We start from the raw sequence: 18738 nt of genomic DNA, 5'->3' as shown, positions 1-18738 counted from the left end.
AGATCCAGACTGGTGCTGCCGAGACTGCAAGGACTGATCAGAAGAAAATCCCACATGAGAATGCTGGAACTCCACATCTCTAAATCGTTTTCCTCGGGGCATATTGTTACCTGGTATGCACAAAAAAGAAATCTTTGTTAAAAGACATTCAATTGGCATATCACCCTCATGAGATGCCTCAAATCTCAGAAGAAAAGTACTACAGATCACCTATCATATCATTGCTCTATTCAGGAGTCCATGATTGCTTGAGACCGGTATCTAAGATTCCGACCGACTGATATCACATCTTCCTTATGTACCGCAACATTACTTATCTAGCCATAGATAGGGCATGAGTCTTTGCAAGAGAGGTATGAGTCCTCCAATACACATGTCCCCTAATGCTGGCATTACTATAGCTATTGCTATCGATTCTTTCTATCTTCTTTTTCCTTATCTTCCACCAAGAAACTCTCTCTAACCTAAGCATCAGAGGGCTCAATCAAAGCCAATCTAGTGAGTTCTTTCATCTTGTTTGCTACCTTATAGATCCATAGAAGCAGCCCACGTTGTCGATCTGGGATCAGTGGCAACATGCATAATGATATATAGTAGGGTTAGGATGTCCTTGCCCTTCAAGGGGATATGAGGGTCTCCATTCATCTAACTATCTGCAGTGGAATAATCTTCACTCACTGCATTCCCCGTAATCCTTCACTTTCCATGTCAGCGGGGTTTATCAGAGATCTTTGAGGCTCGCTTGGACCATTGACACTTATGGAGATGGTAGTCAGAAATTGTGATTGAGCGTAAGGGGGGACACCTATAAAAATCATTCAAATACTTCAAGTTCACATCAGTTATGTACTTGTGGGAAGGCCCATGTACCATTACACGAGCTAATAAATTTTTAGAGGATACAGTAGTTCGCTAGATGGAATAGAGATAAAAGTATTTACAAACATTTTCTGATCATTCTGAGACCCTAGACTTAGTATGCAAAATTCTAGAACTTCTGTCTAAGATATCATGTATGCTCCTACAAATATGTGGATCTCCTTCAGCTGAATGTCTAGCCTTTCCTAGTCATCATGCAAGTTGATACGAAACAAAACTATATACTATAGTACAAGATAGAGGTCATGCAGCCATTGATTACATGATGTCACAGAGCCACTTTGTGGAAGTTCCTTTCTTCCCCCATTTGTGGTGAGGTATATTTTTCAACACCGAATTGCAATACATATCTAATCAAGAAAATCTCTAAAGATTATCACCACCACCTCTATACCCTTGGTTTTTTAGAATAATAATAAAAAAGAACGAATTAGCAAAGAATAACAATAACATATAGCAAAAGGCTAATTCAGATTCTGTACCCCTTCAACTTTTTTTCCCTCCGAAGAAGCAGATGCTATATGATTCGATCGATCTTACTGCAAGTTTTTATGAGACCGGGAGTTATGGGAGGTATATACAGTTGATAGTGATGGTTTGCAACATTTTTAGCCTCACAAATTTTGAAAGAACAAGTTTCTTGCTGTGAAACTGACTAAATTTAATGATTGCATCTCAATTTTAGGAGTTCATCAGATAATTTAATGATTGCATAGCTCTATTTTAATTCTTATATACCAAAAAAATCAAATTGATAATTTAAAACCTAGAGTACATGACTAAGCACAGAAGAATAAAGGAGAGATACTGCATTACCTTGGGCAGAGGCGGACCTCGATCGATCGTTGCTTTGGGGCGGTCAGTCTACGCCAGTCTCCGGAGAGGAGGGCTATCGCAAAGCTCAATCAAGGCTTGAGGGCTGCTCGGTCGGCGCCGGAGAGGAGGGAAGAGGAGGAGATCCTCGGGCGGAGGCGAAGCAAGAGAACAAATTAAAGAAGGAAAAAAACCCCATGAACACATAAAGAAGAGGAGGAGAAGGAGGAGAACAAGCGAGAAAGACAGAGAGGAGGGAGGAGAAGAAAAATACCTCTGGCAAAGGGGGTTAGAATCAATCGATCGATGCCAGAGAGGAAGGAGGAGGAGAGGATGTTGGAGTCAGACGGTCCGCACCGGAGAGGAGGAGGACGGGGGCTAGGGCAACGTCGGAGAAGAAAAAGACGGAGGCTAGGGCAGCACCGGAGAGGAGAAAAAAAGGATCGGGTGGAGTAGCTAGGGTAGAATGAGGGCTCGGGGTCAGGCGCTAGGTTTGGAGGGGGTCTTCACTTTTGATGACGCTTACTAGCGTCGTCTTAGGTCTACCTTCGACGACGCTTATAAGCATTGTCTTAGCTCATGACATTCGACGACGCTTATAAGCATCGTCTTAGGTAGTTGGAGAACAACGATGCTTAAAAGCATCGTCCTAGGTGCACTCCCCACGCTTTCCAGCATCGTCTTAGTTTGAGGCCTACAACGACACTTAAAAGCATTGTCTTTTCTTTCAAATTGCGGATGCTCATTAGAAGCGTTGGCAAAATTTAGCGTGGAGCCAAATTTACCGATGCATCCTCCTAGCGTCGGCAATCAAGAGTCAGCTTTTACCCTTTTTCCTGTAGTGCCTGCAACCCCTAGAACTTCTTTGAATGATACACTACTAGTTTTTCATCTTGCATGATGACTACTTTCAGTGCATACCCTATCCATCGACCTCGATCTTAGAGTATCTTAATTTATAGATTGGAAGATGTTAAGACAAGTGCATTGCAAATCTTCTTCTTCAAAAGTCGAAAAGTATCTTCATGTTTCTTCAACTATCAGTTTCTGGTTTGATTTTGTCAAACCATGTACAGGTGCTGAAATCACTGAGAAGTGCTCGATAACTCTCCCTTAAATCACATGGATATATGTTTTATATTACTCTTCAATTATAGCATGAATAGAAAATAATCATGAGTCATCACCAATATATTAAACAATTGTTTATACAATGTAGTAAAATATGTAGAACTTATTAATGTCTCTAATAAAATTTTGAAAATATTGAAAAGAATAAAATGAAGTATGTTTATTTTTCATTTTTGTATTGAAGAAAAGAATTAATTTTTAATTACAAGAATTCTAGAAATTATTGATACATTTTACTATTTTAAATAGTAAAGTTTTAAAAATATCTAACAAGATATTTTTTTTATAGAAAGGAGGGTCTAATCCCGACCTTCTACTCTATATCCACAACCAACTCATGCAGATTGACAACAACCACAATCGAACTCCCACCCTATTAAACAAGAGACAATGTCATCTAAGTAGGCACTCGATGGTGTCCAAAAGAATAAATTGAAGTGTTTTTTTATTTCGTACCAAAAAGAAAATGTTATTTTTTTATGGAAAGAATTGAATATCGAAATATGGTAACATGCTTGAATTTACTATGATATTTAAATATAGAAGTATCAGTATACAAAATTTCAATATTCCTCCTTCACTAATTTATCCCTAAAAAATATAACACTTTTTCCTTTTAATTTCTATAATCTTATATTTTGATATTATTCTTTTTTTTTCCTTGCACTTAGTATATAAATTTAAGACTAGTAAAATATGTGGTGTGGTTAAATTCTCTCGTAATATCACCAGTAACGTATGGGGTGTGGCTTGGGAGGCCAGCAGCAGAATAAGCGTGGATTTCTTGCCTTCTACCATGTCAAAAAAAGCCTCATGTCGAACCAGTTCGTTCCTTTGTTTACTATTCAAGCCAAAAAAAAAAAGAATAAATTAGGATGTATTTTTAATTAGAAAGGGTATACGTATAAACTACGAAGCTATATGTGGCAGCTTCTCATGCTCAGTATAACGTAGAGCCAATACTACGATTACCTCATGCTATATTTAAACAACCACAAGTTTCTTTCTGTTAAAGAAATATATTGGCGCCTACAAGCTAACTAACGTCTCGTTAACGAACAACTACAGTTTAGGAGAAAATCCGGCCGAATATGATCGGCGAGGACGCGACAATATTTGCCCACCTTGTTCACCTTCATGACCAAAAATAGAGATTGTGCATAGTTCATTGCTCACATGCCCAAAAACAATATAACTCAATAAATTGTCCGCATGCTCGTGGAAATGTTAATCAATGAATCCACTCATGACATCAAAAGTTTAATGACAAGTGTAAACAACGTATCTATTGTGTTATTACCATACATCAATTTGTGCACCTTTCCTCCACCTTTCTGACTCAAGCACTTGGTCGGACTAGCTTGCTAATGGGAAGGAGGTGTAGGCCTAGCATGGTGGATAAAAGCCTCTCAGAATAGCCCAGGAGACTGCCCGTAAAGCCACAAAGAGCTTTCAAAGACATGTAACCTCCACAAGGAGGACACAGGCAAGTCATCCTTGGCTACCAAAGGCAGACTCTTCTTATCTCCATGTAAGACCTTTCTTCCACTCTAGATGTCCTGCAGTGGGATGGTTTTGCTTGCTTCACCTGTTTTTATAAAGCAGGCAAGGGGAGAGATCAGATTTCTTTTCATCCTTTATTGCTCTCCTCTATTATACAGAATATATTCTTGGGATCTTTAGTGGACAAATGTCCATATTGGCATCAAAGATACATACAACACTTCTGCTGAGGGTCAGAAGTGGAGGCTGTGAGATATGGGCTGAAGTCGGCAGCCCCAGCCAACTTCAGCCCCGTCTTCTTTTTTTGGAAGAGGCCAAAGCAGGGGATCGCAGATGCGATCCCCTCCGGCTTCTTCGGGTGCAGCGAGGGCGGGGTGCCGTGGGCGTTACGCGGCAGCCCCGCGGTCATTCCGCGGCCACCCCACGGCCGCACGAGCGGCCGTTGATTTCGCCCCACTGCCCCGATTTTCGCGGCGGAGAGCTGTTGAAATGGGGTTATAAAACCCCCTTTCCTCCTCCCTTGGATTCTCCATCGAGCACTTTCTCTCCTCCCCCCTCTCTTCCCTGCTTCTCCTTCTTCTCCGGTGACCGTGTGCGCCACTTCAATCGAGTTCAGCCACCCCGGGAGCCGAGCTCCTTTGATTTTCTTATTCCCCTGTTTTTCGATCTAGTTTGGCCGTTGGAAACCCCACCGCCGTTGCCGCTGCTAGCCGCCGGATCGAGCCACCTGCGGCCGGGATCTGCCGCCTCCGTCGACCGCCGGTAAGCCTTCTCTTACCCTGTATTTCATGTTTCTTTTTTTCTGTTCAAGCCCCAAACCGAGGTCATCCTCGGATCCTCCCTCTACGGCCGAGCCGCCGTGGCACTCTGCCACCGGCCACGACCGCCCTACCGACAGCCGTGTCCCCCGTGAGCTGCCGGCCGGGCCACTGTCCGGCCACCTAGGCCGGCCCCCCCTTCCTCCCCTATTTTCCCATCTCCCCTGTCCGTGGGGAGATTGGGAAGGAAGAAGGCCCGTTATGGGCCGAACTGGGCCAAGATTGGGCCCAGTTCATGGTGGGTCCAACTTGGGCCCAGTTCACGGTGGGCCCAACTTGGGCCCAGCTTTAAACCGAACCCGAATCCGAACCCGAACTCGAAACCGAAACCAGAACCCGAAATCCGAACCCATTTGGCCAATAAATGGAATTTTGCAGTTAAGCCCTTGACAGTATGTTATTTCATAAAAGGGTCTTCTATAAGTTATGTTTGATCCCTATAAGAAAGATTATTACATAAGAGTCTCCAAATGTATTCGATTGGTCCCTCCACTAAAGTTTTATTATAAAACAGTACCCTGTAATTAAGTATTAGCCCCTGCAATGCATAAATAATCCATTAGAGACCAACTTTGGGGGCCCTATTGGGCTGGATCTATGCGGGTCAATTGGGTCGTGTCCGATATGGGTCCTATTGGGCCATGCCCATTATGGGCCAACTCTGAGCCCTGTTGGGCCATGTCCAATAGTATTACTTTTGGTTTTGCTTAGCTCTAAAATTTATAAAGAAATTAATTAAATGTTAACAGGTGAACCTGATCCGCCTACCTGAAGTAGGAATTAAGCGAGGAGAGGTAAGTAACTTAATACTTCAAGCGTGATTTTCAAATTATTTGATAAATAGATTAAATTCTGAAATATGTTTTGTATTTAGTAAAAATGGGTATGGCATGTTAAATTTCATTTGAAAATTATGCTCTGAAATCCGTAAACTATTACTGAAAAATTTATGAAATCTGTTTTTATATATATGTATTCTCAGCATGGCTATGATCTGTTCTGTTCTGTTCTGGCCCCGCCAATGGGGATTATACGTTGGACTTGTCGACTTGTAATCTGTGAGGAACCAGTTTCGACACCGCGCCACCGGTAATTAGAATAGTGGTTTCTGGACACCGTTTCCACCGGTGACTAACAATAGTGGTTTCTGGCACTCTGTGCAACCCATGCCACTGGGTTACGTGGCCGTAGCCTATTATGTTGAGATTCTGGTATAAGAGTTTTTGGAAAAATGATAATATGTTTTGAAAACAACAAAATGATGTTATTTATAATTTATTCCAGACATTATCCTGTATTTCGATCTGATATGCTCTGACCCCACTTTGGGATATTTTGTTGCTTTCTGGGCTAGTGTAGCTCGTTATTCTATTTTCTTTATTTTTCAGATCCAGAGGCTTGATCTCACGGGATTGAGGAGTGCGTTAGATTTTCCGACGATTCTTTCAGTTATTGGTCCTTTAGTTAGATTGATTAAAGTATTTGACTTACGTAAGCATATGTTATTTGAAATTTTGTAAGACTGCTTTTGAATAAATTTAAATAATTATGTCATCTTTGAATAGCTGTATCTGCTTTGATATGATCTGCTGCCTTGCACGCCCGTGCGGCCCGCCGTGCGGGCGTGCGGCGTCTGCCGCGCCTCGGGCTCGGAGCGTGACAGATTTGGTGGTATCAGAGCTCAGGTTTCAGATTCCTAGGGATTGTGTTTGAAATAGTCTGATGGAGCTTAAGTTTTAGGATCTTTAGGATTCGTCGGAAAGTTTGAGAGATGGGTGGACATTAGGCCATTAGACGAAGATATTTATTTGCTTTTGCTATTGATAAATTTATATTATTTTATCAGAATTTTGAAATGCTAAAATTAGAATGCAACCTAATTATGGCTGTAACCAAAGTGTGAATAAGTTATTATGATAGTTTTCTTGGTAGAGCAATTTGTATTTCAAGTTATGATTAATTAGATTTTGACTAAATTAAGTGAAGGAATATTAATCATGAGATATTATCGTGCAATGTAATTATTTTGGAAGTTGAACTTGATATCGGGAACTGTGGATATTGCTTCTAGTTGAAGTTAATTATTTTGGTGGCAAATTAAGATTCATCTATAAAAAGATGTTTAAAGCTTGGACTAGAAAATATTTATTGAAATCTGTATGTGGATCATGCATGGAACTCGTATATAGAAGGAAAATACTTGGGGATGAGACTTAAGAATTTTTATTTGGCTCTACTTGAGACTTGAAACAATTAAGATTGATATTTTGATGGAAAGTCAATTAGTACGTCTTGAGAATAAATATTTTTGGGTTGGTCGAAGATAGGACCTCTTTGATTTGGAAAAGTTCTTGATGGTTTTTCTTGTTAATGAAAAATTTCGTTGGAAAGTATAGTGTTTTTGATTTTGATCAATATGGATATCATTGTGTTATTAGTAGATTCTTTTATCTGCAATATATATATTAAAAAAAAATGGGAACTATTACTAAAGGGATGAAATAGTTAATGAGTTTGTGGTGTTTTGAATAGATTCTCTAAGTCTAGTAGTTTACAAGATTCCGAAATGTTGCAGTATTGCAAATAAAAAATATTTTACTTATTTAAGGAATTGATCTCAATATTGTAAAATCATAGAGCTTATATCTTGGAGGAATTTCTTATAAATCTTTGAACCAGATTATTAGATTTGTGTGAGTTAAATATTTATTAATCAAGGCTATGAGTTGATTGTGGATTTTGTATCACCATATGAGAAATGCAAGTAGGATTTTATGAGAGGCCCAAATAAGTTTAGCCTAAAAAAAAAGATTCAGGATGATTAAGTAAGCTCCTAAGTAAGTTAATCTAGAATCTTTTAATTATCAAAGCTTAGAATAAATATTAACTTGTATAATGGAATTGTCAAGGAAAACTAGAATTAGCTTAAATTTGGATCTAGAATATGATTACTTGATTATATGATAGTACAAATACGACAACTATCTCAAGGGTTAATCATGACCTAGTGTACTTGAAAAGCAAAGATAAAATTTTGCTTGGATATTATAAAAAAAAATGTTGATGATCTGGGATCATTAAGAAATTTTGGAGAATATTGATCAGAGTTGCGTAGCGAAAGTATGATGGACTGAGTCAATTTAAACTGGTCAAAAATATTGACTGTGTTTTGGTAACATGTTATTATGAAAGACTATGTTGTTCAATAATGAAAGATTTTGTTAATAAGGGAAGGTGTATACTATTGATTCTCAGGTCAATCATGATATGATTATGTTATCTCTTGGATAGAATTTGCTATTTTTGGGTATGCTAAGAAAATAATAATAATAATAATAATTTGAGCGTATCATGACTCGGGTTAGTTGATTGTTGACTAAATATGGTCTAATTTGTTAAGTATCTGAATAAACCATGCATTATTTGCTCCCATCTTATAATTTATAAGTTTAAGTTAAAAGCTTTGTAGCATATTGAATCATGGTATCAATACTTTGCCTTTCCAGACCTGCTCTTGTGATTTGATGCAAATCATTTTTGAGATAGACCGTTGCTATCTAATGATCGTCAGTACATGTTCATTTTGTGAATTACATTTCTAGCCATTTAATGATTTGACTCCAAGGTTGGTCATCATCCTTTGAGGGATCAGCACACTACCATGATAAGTGTATGAGATCTATTTCATTTCAAGTTCTATCCCAAACACAACTAATTTTAATCAATCCTGTTGTGAATCGATCCTGATCCAATCTCGAGTGAACATGCATCAAGATGATAATTTCAATATGAGATTTTAGTCAGTCACTTATCTAGTGTTAATCTTGCGAGTTTTATGAAATTTTTGATAGTTGATCCAAAGCTATCTATCACACTGATTTTGATCGAAGAGAATGAGATCTTGGATTTATATTACTCAATGGGCTGAGCATCTGAAAGGCCTAGATCTCTTAAATTTCGAGGACGAAATTTTTTTAAGGGGGAGAGAATGTGAGATACGGGCTGAAGTCGGCAGCCCCAGCCGACTTCAGCCCCGTCTTCTTTTTTAGGAAGAGGCCAAAGCAGGGGATCGCAGATGCGATCCCCTCCGGCTTCTTCGGGTGCAGCGAGGGCGGGGCGCCGCGGGCGTTACGCGGCAGCCCCGCGGTCATTCCGCGGCCACCCCACGGCCGCACGAGCGGCCGTTGATTTCACCCCACTGCCGCGATTTTCGCGGCGGAGAGCTGTTGAAATGGGGTTATAAAACCCCCTTTCCTCCTCCCTTGGATCCTCCATCGAGCACTTTCTCTCCTCCCCCCTCTCTTCCCTTCTTCTCCTTCTTCTCCGGTGACCGTGTGCGCCACTTCAATCGAGTTCAGCCACCCCGGGAGCCAAGCTCCTTTGATTTTCTTATTCCCCTGTTTTTCGATCTAGTTTGGCCGTTGGAAACCCCACCGCCCTTGCCGCTGCTAGCCGCCGGATCGAGCCACCTGCGGCCGGGATCTGCCGCCTCCGTCGACCGCCGATAAGCCTTCTCTTGCCCTGTATTTCATGTTTTTTTTTTTGTTCAAGCCCCAAACCAAGGTCATCCTCGGATCCTCCCTCTACGGCCGAGCCGCCGTGGCACTCTGCCACCGGCCACGACCGCCCTACCGACGGCCGTGTCCCCCGCGAGCTGCCGGCCGGGCCACTGTCCGGCCACCTAGGCCGGCCCCCCTTCCTCCCCTATTTTCCCATCTCCCCTGTCTGTGGCGAGATTGGGAAGGAAGAAGGCCCGTTATGGGCCGAACTGGGCCAAGATTGGGCCCAGTTCATGTTGGGCCCAACTTGGGCCCAGTTCACGGTGGGCCCAAATTGGGCCCAGCTTTAAACCGAACCCGAATCCGAACCCGAACTCGAACCCGAAACCAGAACCCGAAACCCGAACCCATTTGGCCAATAAATGGAATTTTGCAGTTAAGCCCTTGACAGTATGTTATTTCATAAAAGGGTCTTCTATAAGTTATGTTTGATCCCTATAAGAAAGATTATTACATAAGAGTCTCCAAATGTATTCGATTGGTCCCTCCACTAAAGTTTTATTATAAAACAGTACCCTGTAATTAAGTATTAGCCCCTGCAATGCATAAATAATCCATTAGAGACCAACTTTGGGGGCCCTATTGGGCTGGATCTATGCGGGTCAATTGGGTCGTATCCGATATGGGCCCTATCGGGCCATGCCCATTATGGGCCAACTCTGAGCCCTGTTGGGCCATGTCCAATAGTATTACTTTTGGTTTTGCTTAGCTCTAAAATTTATAAAGAAATTAATTAAATGTTAACAGGTGAACCTGATCCGCCTACCTGAAGTAGGAATTAAGCGAGGAGAGGTAAGTAACTTAATACTTTAAGCGTGATTTTCAAATTATTTGATAAATAGATTAAATTCTGAAATATGTTTTGTATTTAGTAAAAATGGGTTTGGCATGTTAAATTTCATTTGAAAATTATGCTCTGAAATCCGTAAACTATGACCGGAAAATTTATGAAATCTGTTTTTATATATATGTATTCTCAGCATGGCTATGATCTGTTCTGTTCTGTTCTGGCCCCGCCAATGGGGATTATACGTTGGACCTGTCGACTTGTAATCTATGAGGAACCGGTTTCGACACCGCGCCACCGGTGATTAGAATAGTGGTTTCTGGACACCGTTTCCACCGGTGACTAACAATAGTGGTTTCTGGCACTCTGTGCAACCCATGCCACTGGGTTACGTGGCCGTAGCCTATTATGTTGAGATTCTGGTATAAGAGTTTTTGGAAAAATGATAATATGTTTTGAAAACAACAAAATGATGTTATTTATGATTTATTCCAGACATTATCCTGTATTTTGATCTGATATGCTCTGACCCCACTTTGGGGTATTTTGTTGCTTACTGGGCTAGTGTAGCTCATTATTCTATTTTCTCCATTTTTCAGATCCAGAGGCTTGATCTCACGGGATTGAGGAATGCGTTAGATTTTCCGACGATACTTTCAGTTATTGGTCCTTTAGTTAGATTGATTAAAGTATTTGACTTACGTAAGCATATGTTATTTGAAATTTTGTAAGACTGCTTTTGAATAAATTTAAATAATTATGTCATCACTACAGGAAAATGGGTCTTTCCCGACGCATTTTTACCGACGCTAGGAGGAAGCGTCGGGAAAAATTTCACCGCTCATACATTTGCCGACGCTTTGATTTAGCGTCGGAAATTCTTAGTTCGGGCCTAAAACGACGCTTCCCTCATTTAGCATCCCAATCGATCAAATCCTAGCTCCTCTGGCTTCTCCTTCCTCCTCTCCGACGACGAGCGACCGACCGACCCTTGTCCTCTCCGGCGCCGAGCGACGTCCGACGCCAAGCTCCTCTCGTCCTCTCTCCTCTCCGGCGCCGAGCGACCGTCCGCATCCTCCTCTCTCGTCTCCGGCGCCGAGCGACCGAGCCCCGAACCAGGGAGGCGAGACGATGGAAGGCACCAAGCTTCCCCGACGATTCAAATAAAATGCCTTCCTTGATCCATACTTCTCGTTTCGGTCTCTCCCACCGCCCTCGTGGTGGTTCTCTTCGTCGTGGCCGGAAATACCCGGGACGGGCTCCAGGGCGTGGATGGTCCAAGGCCAAGGGCTGTTGGTCGGCTCCACAGTCGCCGCGGCAGCGGTTGGTGAAGTTCCGGAGCCGGGTGGTGGTGATCATCCCCGTTCGCTTCGCCTCTTCCTCGGCAATCCCATGATCCAGGTATCCCCTCCTCCTTTCCTTCTCTCCTTTGTTGTAGTTCTCAAGTTTTTGGAATTCTGGTTGGCTTCTTGGTAAGAATGTCTTGTAAGTTCTTGATTGGAATACACGAAATCTTGATTGCATTCTTGGTGACAATATCTTGAAATTTTATATTTTCAAGTCAGCATTCTTGACCTAGAGTCATTCCTGGAATTAGGTGTGGAAAAGCTTCCTCTTAGAAAGAAGATGTTAGCCTAAGTAACTGTGGATGAAGTGTTCCAGAAATTATAAACTGTCGGTAGATTAATTATCCGAAACTTCTTTCTAGATTATGGGTTTGGCTCTGGGATCTTGATCAAATTCTTGCCCTGTTTCAATATTCTTGCGAGCACTGTTATTGGGTGTTCTAAACCTATGGGATGACAATAAATGAGTTTCGGATAGGTTTGATTCAGAAATATATAAGCACTGTCTGTATCTGTGCCAATGACCAATCTGATATGGGTTGACAGAGGCCAAGATTGTGACTCCGAAACATGGAGGCTCTACACAGAGCTACTGGTACCGTGTTTATGATATATAGTCTCCTTGGGTATTAACTGGTACTTTGAAGTAGAGTGGTCATATGTAATATCACAGGAGTTTTTCAATGCATCGGTGCCGTTTTCTGCTCAAGCGACATTCCCTCATAAATTTGCTGCCAGCAAATTCTTGCAGGTAGCTGCCTGTATATAGCACCTGCATTTTTCTCATGATATCTTGCCCTGTGGAAACATCCTCCTTTGGATTGGCAACTAGTCTTTTTTTGAACGAGCATGGCTATATTCAGTTAAGTTGCATATATATTCATATAGTAAGAGATTATGCTATAGTTTTGAGACTCTACTAATGTGTTCGTACTGCAGCCTGGCTTATTTGATTTAGTGGGTACCATAGTTTATGAGATTGATCATCGACGATATCAGAGTGTGTTTTATAACGGTACCATTGAAGTTGTGGAGACTGGAGGTTTCCTCAGCATAGAGTCTGTCTTCCTTGTTACTCTTGGAGCTGCCTTCATTGGCCTTTTTGGATTGTGGGCATATGGTCAAATACAACGATTTTCAAAGGTAAGCTACTTTAATGAATTCCTTCATATTCTATAAAATATTGGTTGTGATCTCAGACTGTTTGAATAAAGGAATCATATACTTTATGCTCCTCAAGAGTAGATGTTGACAAGGATTTCAGATAGGCAAATTTGTTATTCATTTTGGTGTACTTGATATATATTAGTTCTACAAGTCAAAATCTCTGCCAGATGGTATTAGTTGCTGTTTACCACTTGATCATTATTGGCTGAAGCCTGTGCTTTTAGACTGATGTATGAGCTGCGACATTGTTGAACCTTTGGTGCATGTGCTATATATTTGTCAAAATTAGTATCCATATTTTGCTTCTGGTGTTTTTCATGTCATTATTGTTGTTCTTTGGTGTGAACCTTATCAGAGTCAAGATGTGGTACAGGTCTCAAAAATTCCTGCAGGAGGCTTAAGAAACCATATTTTCAGTATAAGTCAGACTTGAGCTATTAACTTGTATTTAAAAACAAACTAAATCTACTTGTATTAAACAATTGCTAATGACAGACTTGTTGACTGTTTAATTACTGTTAGTACACGTCTTTTTTTTTCAAAAATTTAATAATGGATAAAGATATCGACTTGCGAAAATTGAGTTCTTGCTCATTTAGTGTAGTCGCATACAATTAAATTGTTCTTATGTTCATGTATAATTCTTCTTAGAAAACCAAGAGCATGCCTAAGGTGGAAGTAGGTACTCGAGCGGCTGATGCTAACATGGATGAATGGTTGCAGGTGAGTTATTAGCTGCTGCAGTATCAAATCAACATTCCTTTTTTGTGACCATCTTGTGCTTAGCTTATCATTTTTTTTCTCTTCCTCACACATATCAACACCTGCTACTTTTCTGACAGAATATTGGTATTAATGGTTCATGTTTGCTGTTTGCTCCATACTCTTTGGTTTTAAGCCTGATCAGATCCACTACATCCCGAGAGAAATGAAACCTTTTCTCTTTTTTGTGTGTGTTTATATTTGTTGTCCAGGGAACTGCATATGCTCAGTCACTTTCAAACAAGCCGAAGAAGAAGAAGTAGATTTCCATGTTCTTCAGGGTGGTTTCTATCCTTTAATCCAGTTTTATAGAGCAGGAAGATGAGAGAGATTCTGACAACATGGTAGTTTTCAAGGCTGTAGGTGAGAAACTTGGACACAAATGTTATGTCCATGTAGCTTTAATGTCAGCATCTAGTGTGTTTAGTAAACTGATTTTTTTGTGTGTACTACAAGGAAAAAATATTTTGGGAAAATTCAATTTTGGTGAAAACTGTTGTTTATGCATTATGCATTCTTAATGGTAAAAATGAATTAACGTTACTTTCTTCAGCTGCATAACGGTGATGTGTCTGTTTGGGAAATGCTGTATATGCACGCCGGACTAATTCTTGGTTGTCTCATGATCAATGAAAAAGTTCTGTCCACCAGAATATAGTGAGCTCCTAATTGCCAAATCTGCTAGTTACAGAAGTTATCATGTATCTCTTTGTATTTTGCTTAGCAGGAAAATACTGAAGAGTAAATTAGGAAAAGATTACCATCCACAGAGAATTTATGGAAATTGGGATAGAGGTGATGACGAAAGAAACATGCTTTTACCTGGCAGATGTATAAGAGCCCGTAGCATCTTATTGGTGGCTCATTCGCTTGGAGATTTGGTATCAGAAACTCGCAATTGTATTTGGCAGTTCAACATATCCAAGTGAAATAGATGAGGTTTATCTGTTTCAACATATCCAAGTGAAATAGATGATTTTGGATGTTCACTGTTGTTTCTCGACTTGCAAAAATTTTCCCCAGTATTTTTGCTCTTGTATTTGGCAATTCCCAGCTGCTTTTATCCGACTCTGCTTGTGATGCAGGGCGTCCATGAATCTATAATGCATGTTTTTTGGTATCTTTGTGCGTGCTGCGAATGGATCTGGGAACATGGCTTTAGCTCTGTTTTTTCGTATTTTTATTTTTTTAAAAAAATGGAAATCCCGACGCTTTAAAGCGTTGGTAAAAAAAGTGGTTGCACGCCTTCGCCGACGCTTTAAAGCGTCGGGAAACGATATGCCTACGCCGACCTTTTGATTTCTGTAAACTGGGCATTCTTTGGGCTTTCCTGACGCTTTAAAGCGTCGGCGAATGTAGTTTTTGCCGACGCTTTCATTAGCGTCAGGAAAGCCCCTTTTTTGCCGACGCTTTCTCCTAGCGTCGGCAAAAACTTTTGCCACTCCGGTATCGCCAACACTTTTGCGACGCTTCTATTTGCGTTGCGGGGACTTTAGCCGACGCTTATAAGCGTCGGAAAAGGTTATAAAAAGCGCCGGGAAAGATGAGTTTTCTTGTAGTGCATCTTTGAATAGCTGTATCTGCTTTGATATGATCTGCTGCCTTGCGCGGCCGTGCGGCCCGCCGTGTGGGCGTGCGGCGTCTGCCGCGCCTCGGGCTCGGGGTGTGACAGAGGCAACTGTATATAAGAACGTATTAGAAGGAGAGACAGACCATGCTTTCAGCATTCCTCTTCCATGGTATTATAAGGCACAAAACCACACTGGTCAGGAGACTTGTCTTTCAAAGGCCAGAACTTTATAATATAGGAAGCTTTCTTTTCCCTCTGTTATCCGATCATTTTGATTCGTCCCTCCGTTGGCATGAGGGGATAGTATTGAGCATGCTTAAAGAAGAAGATAGCCGTAATCACATAGTAACTATAGGATTTTCTCCACTGCATTATTCCGCATCAGATTCCTACCATCATAAAGTCAAAGCCATGACAAAGCTTATGGTTAGGTCGTGAGGAATCGGTTGGCGATGACTTCAAGCACGACTAGCTTTCCTTCCCTCCAACTGGAGGTTTAACTTGTGTTTTGGACCATGGTGTTCTGAGTTATGACTAATGCAACCCAAGCATTTTATATATTTGGTTTAGAGAGCTACATCACGAATAACCACTGGGAAGAGAACTAGTCTAAGAGAACAAATCCGGAGAACAATCCATAAAAAGACGCTTAGATCTAAAAGAATATACAAAGGATTTTGGAGTATGGAAAGATATGTAAACAGTGTTAAAGGGTGTATAATCAAGTTTAGCTTTGACTATTCTTTTGGGTTCTTGTCCGAATCACATAGCTAATCAGTTTGATTCAACTATTTGCAGTCAGCCATGAAACTTGGACATTTTATTGTTGCTACATGTGGCTTGCATTTAGATCACTGATTTGTGGTGCATGTGCTTTTCAGCTGCCTTTTTCTCACGTAATCTTTACTGCATCAATAGATTCACGCTACTCTAGCTCTATCCTTCCCTCGGATCATCATCATCCTTCTAGCTGATCCAATGCTGGTGGTACACCCATGCATATATTTTCTGGCCCTACTTGAACTTATCACCCCCTATCAGCTAGCCAAGTTTTCTGGAACCTCAAGTTTCTTAGCACGTAGGGAACAAGATAGAAAAGGAGGGCTAACAAGGTTCTTTAGCACGCCCAGTGGAATCTTGCGTAGTCATCGTCTCACTAGTTTTGGACAACTGCGTTGCCACCATTTAAGCATTGAGGAGACAATGGATGCACACTAGATGATGACTCTCTTCTGCCATTTGACCTTCTTTAGGATGTGCTCGTGCAACTCCGATTCTAACCGGAGGAACACAAACACAACCTATTAAAAAAACTCTTTTATCAAATGGCTGCCATATTGAAGCTGTTAGAAGAGCGGAACAAGAGGACTTGGGGATTTACAATGGAGCAAGTAAAGAAACTTGGTTTTGTTTCAAAGAACCAGAGTCCCCAAACATAATATGCTATGATGCAAACTATGGTAAGATAGGTGAAATGGCCTATCAATCTATGGCATACAGTGCTGAGGTTCCCAATAACTTGATCTCGGCGGGCCAAGAAAGTGCGATCGAAAGCTATGACATGTCCTCAAAAGTTTTTAGCCAAGTCAAGAAGGCCAAGCATAAGAAGGAACAGTCGACCGAGGTACATACTTCGGTCAAGAATATTAGCCATCCCGTTATGAATAGATGGTGACATGATAGCATTCTGGTTAAAAGGGTTGGGGGGCAATCACAAGAAACATGAAAATCATGATCGATCAAGGTACATACTTTGGTCAGAAGTACCATCTGTCTTCTTATAAATAGGCGGGAGTGTGGAGGTTTTGCAGTCATAAAGGCTGGGGAAAAACTATACTTATCCTTGAAGACATACATGAAGAAATCCTATGTCAGGGGCCATCAACATATTTTTGTGTGAAGATCTTACAAGGTATGGAGCCTCACTATTTGAATGGTCAAAGACCGTCCAATAGATTATAGATACTAAGGACCTTGATGCTATACAAAATAACTATTGAAAGATTGGAGAAGTCATGAATTTGGTTTGAAATGGAATCAATAATATATATATATATATATATATATATATATATATATATATATATATATATATATATATATATATATATATATGTATGTATGTATGTATATATGTATGTATGTATGTATGTATGTATGTATGTATGTATGTATTTATGTATGTATGTATGTATGTATGTATGTATGTATGTATGTATGTATCAGAATTCTATAGAACTTTTGACTAATAGACTGATACAAATCATAATAATAAGATCCCACAAAAACTTCGGCCAATAGGGCGATAAAGATTATAAGGTGAATTATGTTCTTCTTTTCTTTCACAACTTCTCAGTTTCACTCTTTTTCAAGAACTCCAAATATTATTTCGCAAGCTTTTCCAAGAATTATACTTCTCAACAGATGCCAGACAGTTTTATATCAAGGGATCTGGTTCTTGCTGGAATGGAAGATTATTGACCCAATTTGCTAAGGATAGGCCAAATATCGAAGAATACTGATATTTGAAAGAATACTGATATTTGAAATATTAATGGAAAGAATATATTGAGAAAAGCATGCAAGAAAAGATAGATATAAGGCTATGTTACATTATTACTTTAGGCTATGGTAAGTCTCTCAAAATGCTCACTTCACTACCGACCTAAGCAAATACAATTCTTTGGCATCAATGACTCATTAGATTTCATGTCTGCTCACTACACATCGTCATTAATTACAGTAGAAACCATTATTATAGTACTATTGTAAATTAGATTAGTCCTATATTATAATATTAAATTAGTATAATAATATTAATATTATAATATAATTATTATAGTCTACTTTTTATAATATAACAATAATTATAATTCTATTTTATTTTATTAGTTATATTGTACCATCAAAAATTATTTTTATAAACTATTTTTAACTTATAAATTATTTTAAATTATTTTTTAAAATATTCCATTGCCAGGGCTAAGTTTTTCAATACATCTCATATAGAACTTTTACCTGAAAACTGTAAATTGCAACTTTTTCTTAATAAACCTTTTTTAGCTTTTAGATAGTCCGAAAGCTATTTTAAAATTTTTACCAAACACATCAAAATCACCTAAAAGAGCTTTTTACCATCTAAGAAGTACTTTTTCACCCTCCAAAAGCAATGTTAAATAGAACTCAAATCCTCTTGAGAATTGCTGGAGTGAAGAAGAGGTGGTGAAAGGTTTCAAAAGCTCATGACGACAGTTGGATATTTCGACAGTATAAGCAAGAAGAATAATTAGTGGTTACGCTTGCTGGAGTCCAAGTTCATAAGCATAAATCACTCGGAGAAAATTCTCGCTTACTGGGTCATAAGAAGTGTCATCCTATTCTATTTTTGATTTTTGGTTTTTAA

General features: G+C 39.9%; 1 protein-coding gene across 2 annotated transcripts; it reads left to right on the top strand.

The window, feature by feature from the left end:
• Positions 1-11405: 11405 nt before the first annotated feature.
• LOC103699782 (translocon-associated protein subunit alpha-like) lies at positions 11406-14317 on the top strand. 2 transcript variants are annotated; one of them, XM_039129911.1, is made up of 5 exons: positions 11406-11891; positions 12510-12587; positions 12776-12979; positions 13655-13726; positions 13978-14317. In XM_039129911.1, exons 1-5 carry the CDS (start codon positions 11763-11765, stop codon positions 14026-14028), a joined length of 534 nt encoding a protein of 177 aa, XP_038985839.1. In that variant the 5' UTR covers positions 11406-11762; the 3' UTR covers positions 14029-14317. The 2 variants fall into 2 exon arrangements, with proteins under 2 accessions (XP_038985839.1, XP_038985840.1); XM_039129912.1 differs by lacking the exon at positions 12510-12587.
• Positions 14318-18738: the final 4421 nt, after the last annotated feature.

The sequence above is a fragment of the Phoenix dactylifera genome, chromosome 9 (assembly GCF_009389715.1).
Source record: "Phoenix dactylifera cultivar Barhee BC4 chromosome 9, palm_55x_up_171113_PBpolish2nd_filt_p, whole genome shotgun sequence".
Classification (NCBI taxonomy): domain Eukaryota; kingdom Viridiplantae; phylum Streptophyta; class Magnoliopsida; order Arecales; family Arecaceae; genus Phoenix; species Phoenix dactylifera.
The sequence above is the reverse complement of the archived record's forward strand: the minus strand, read 5'-3'. Positions and strand labels throughout refer to the sequence as shown.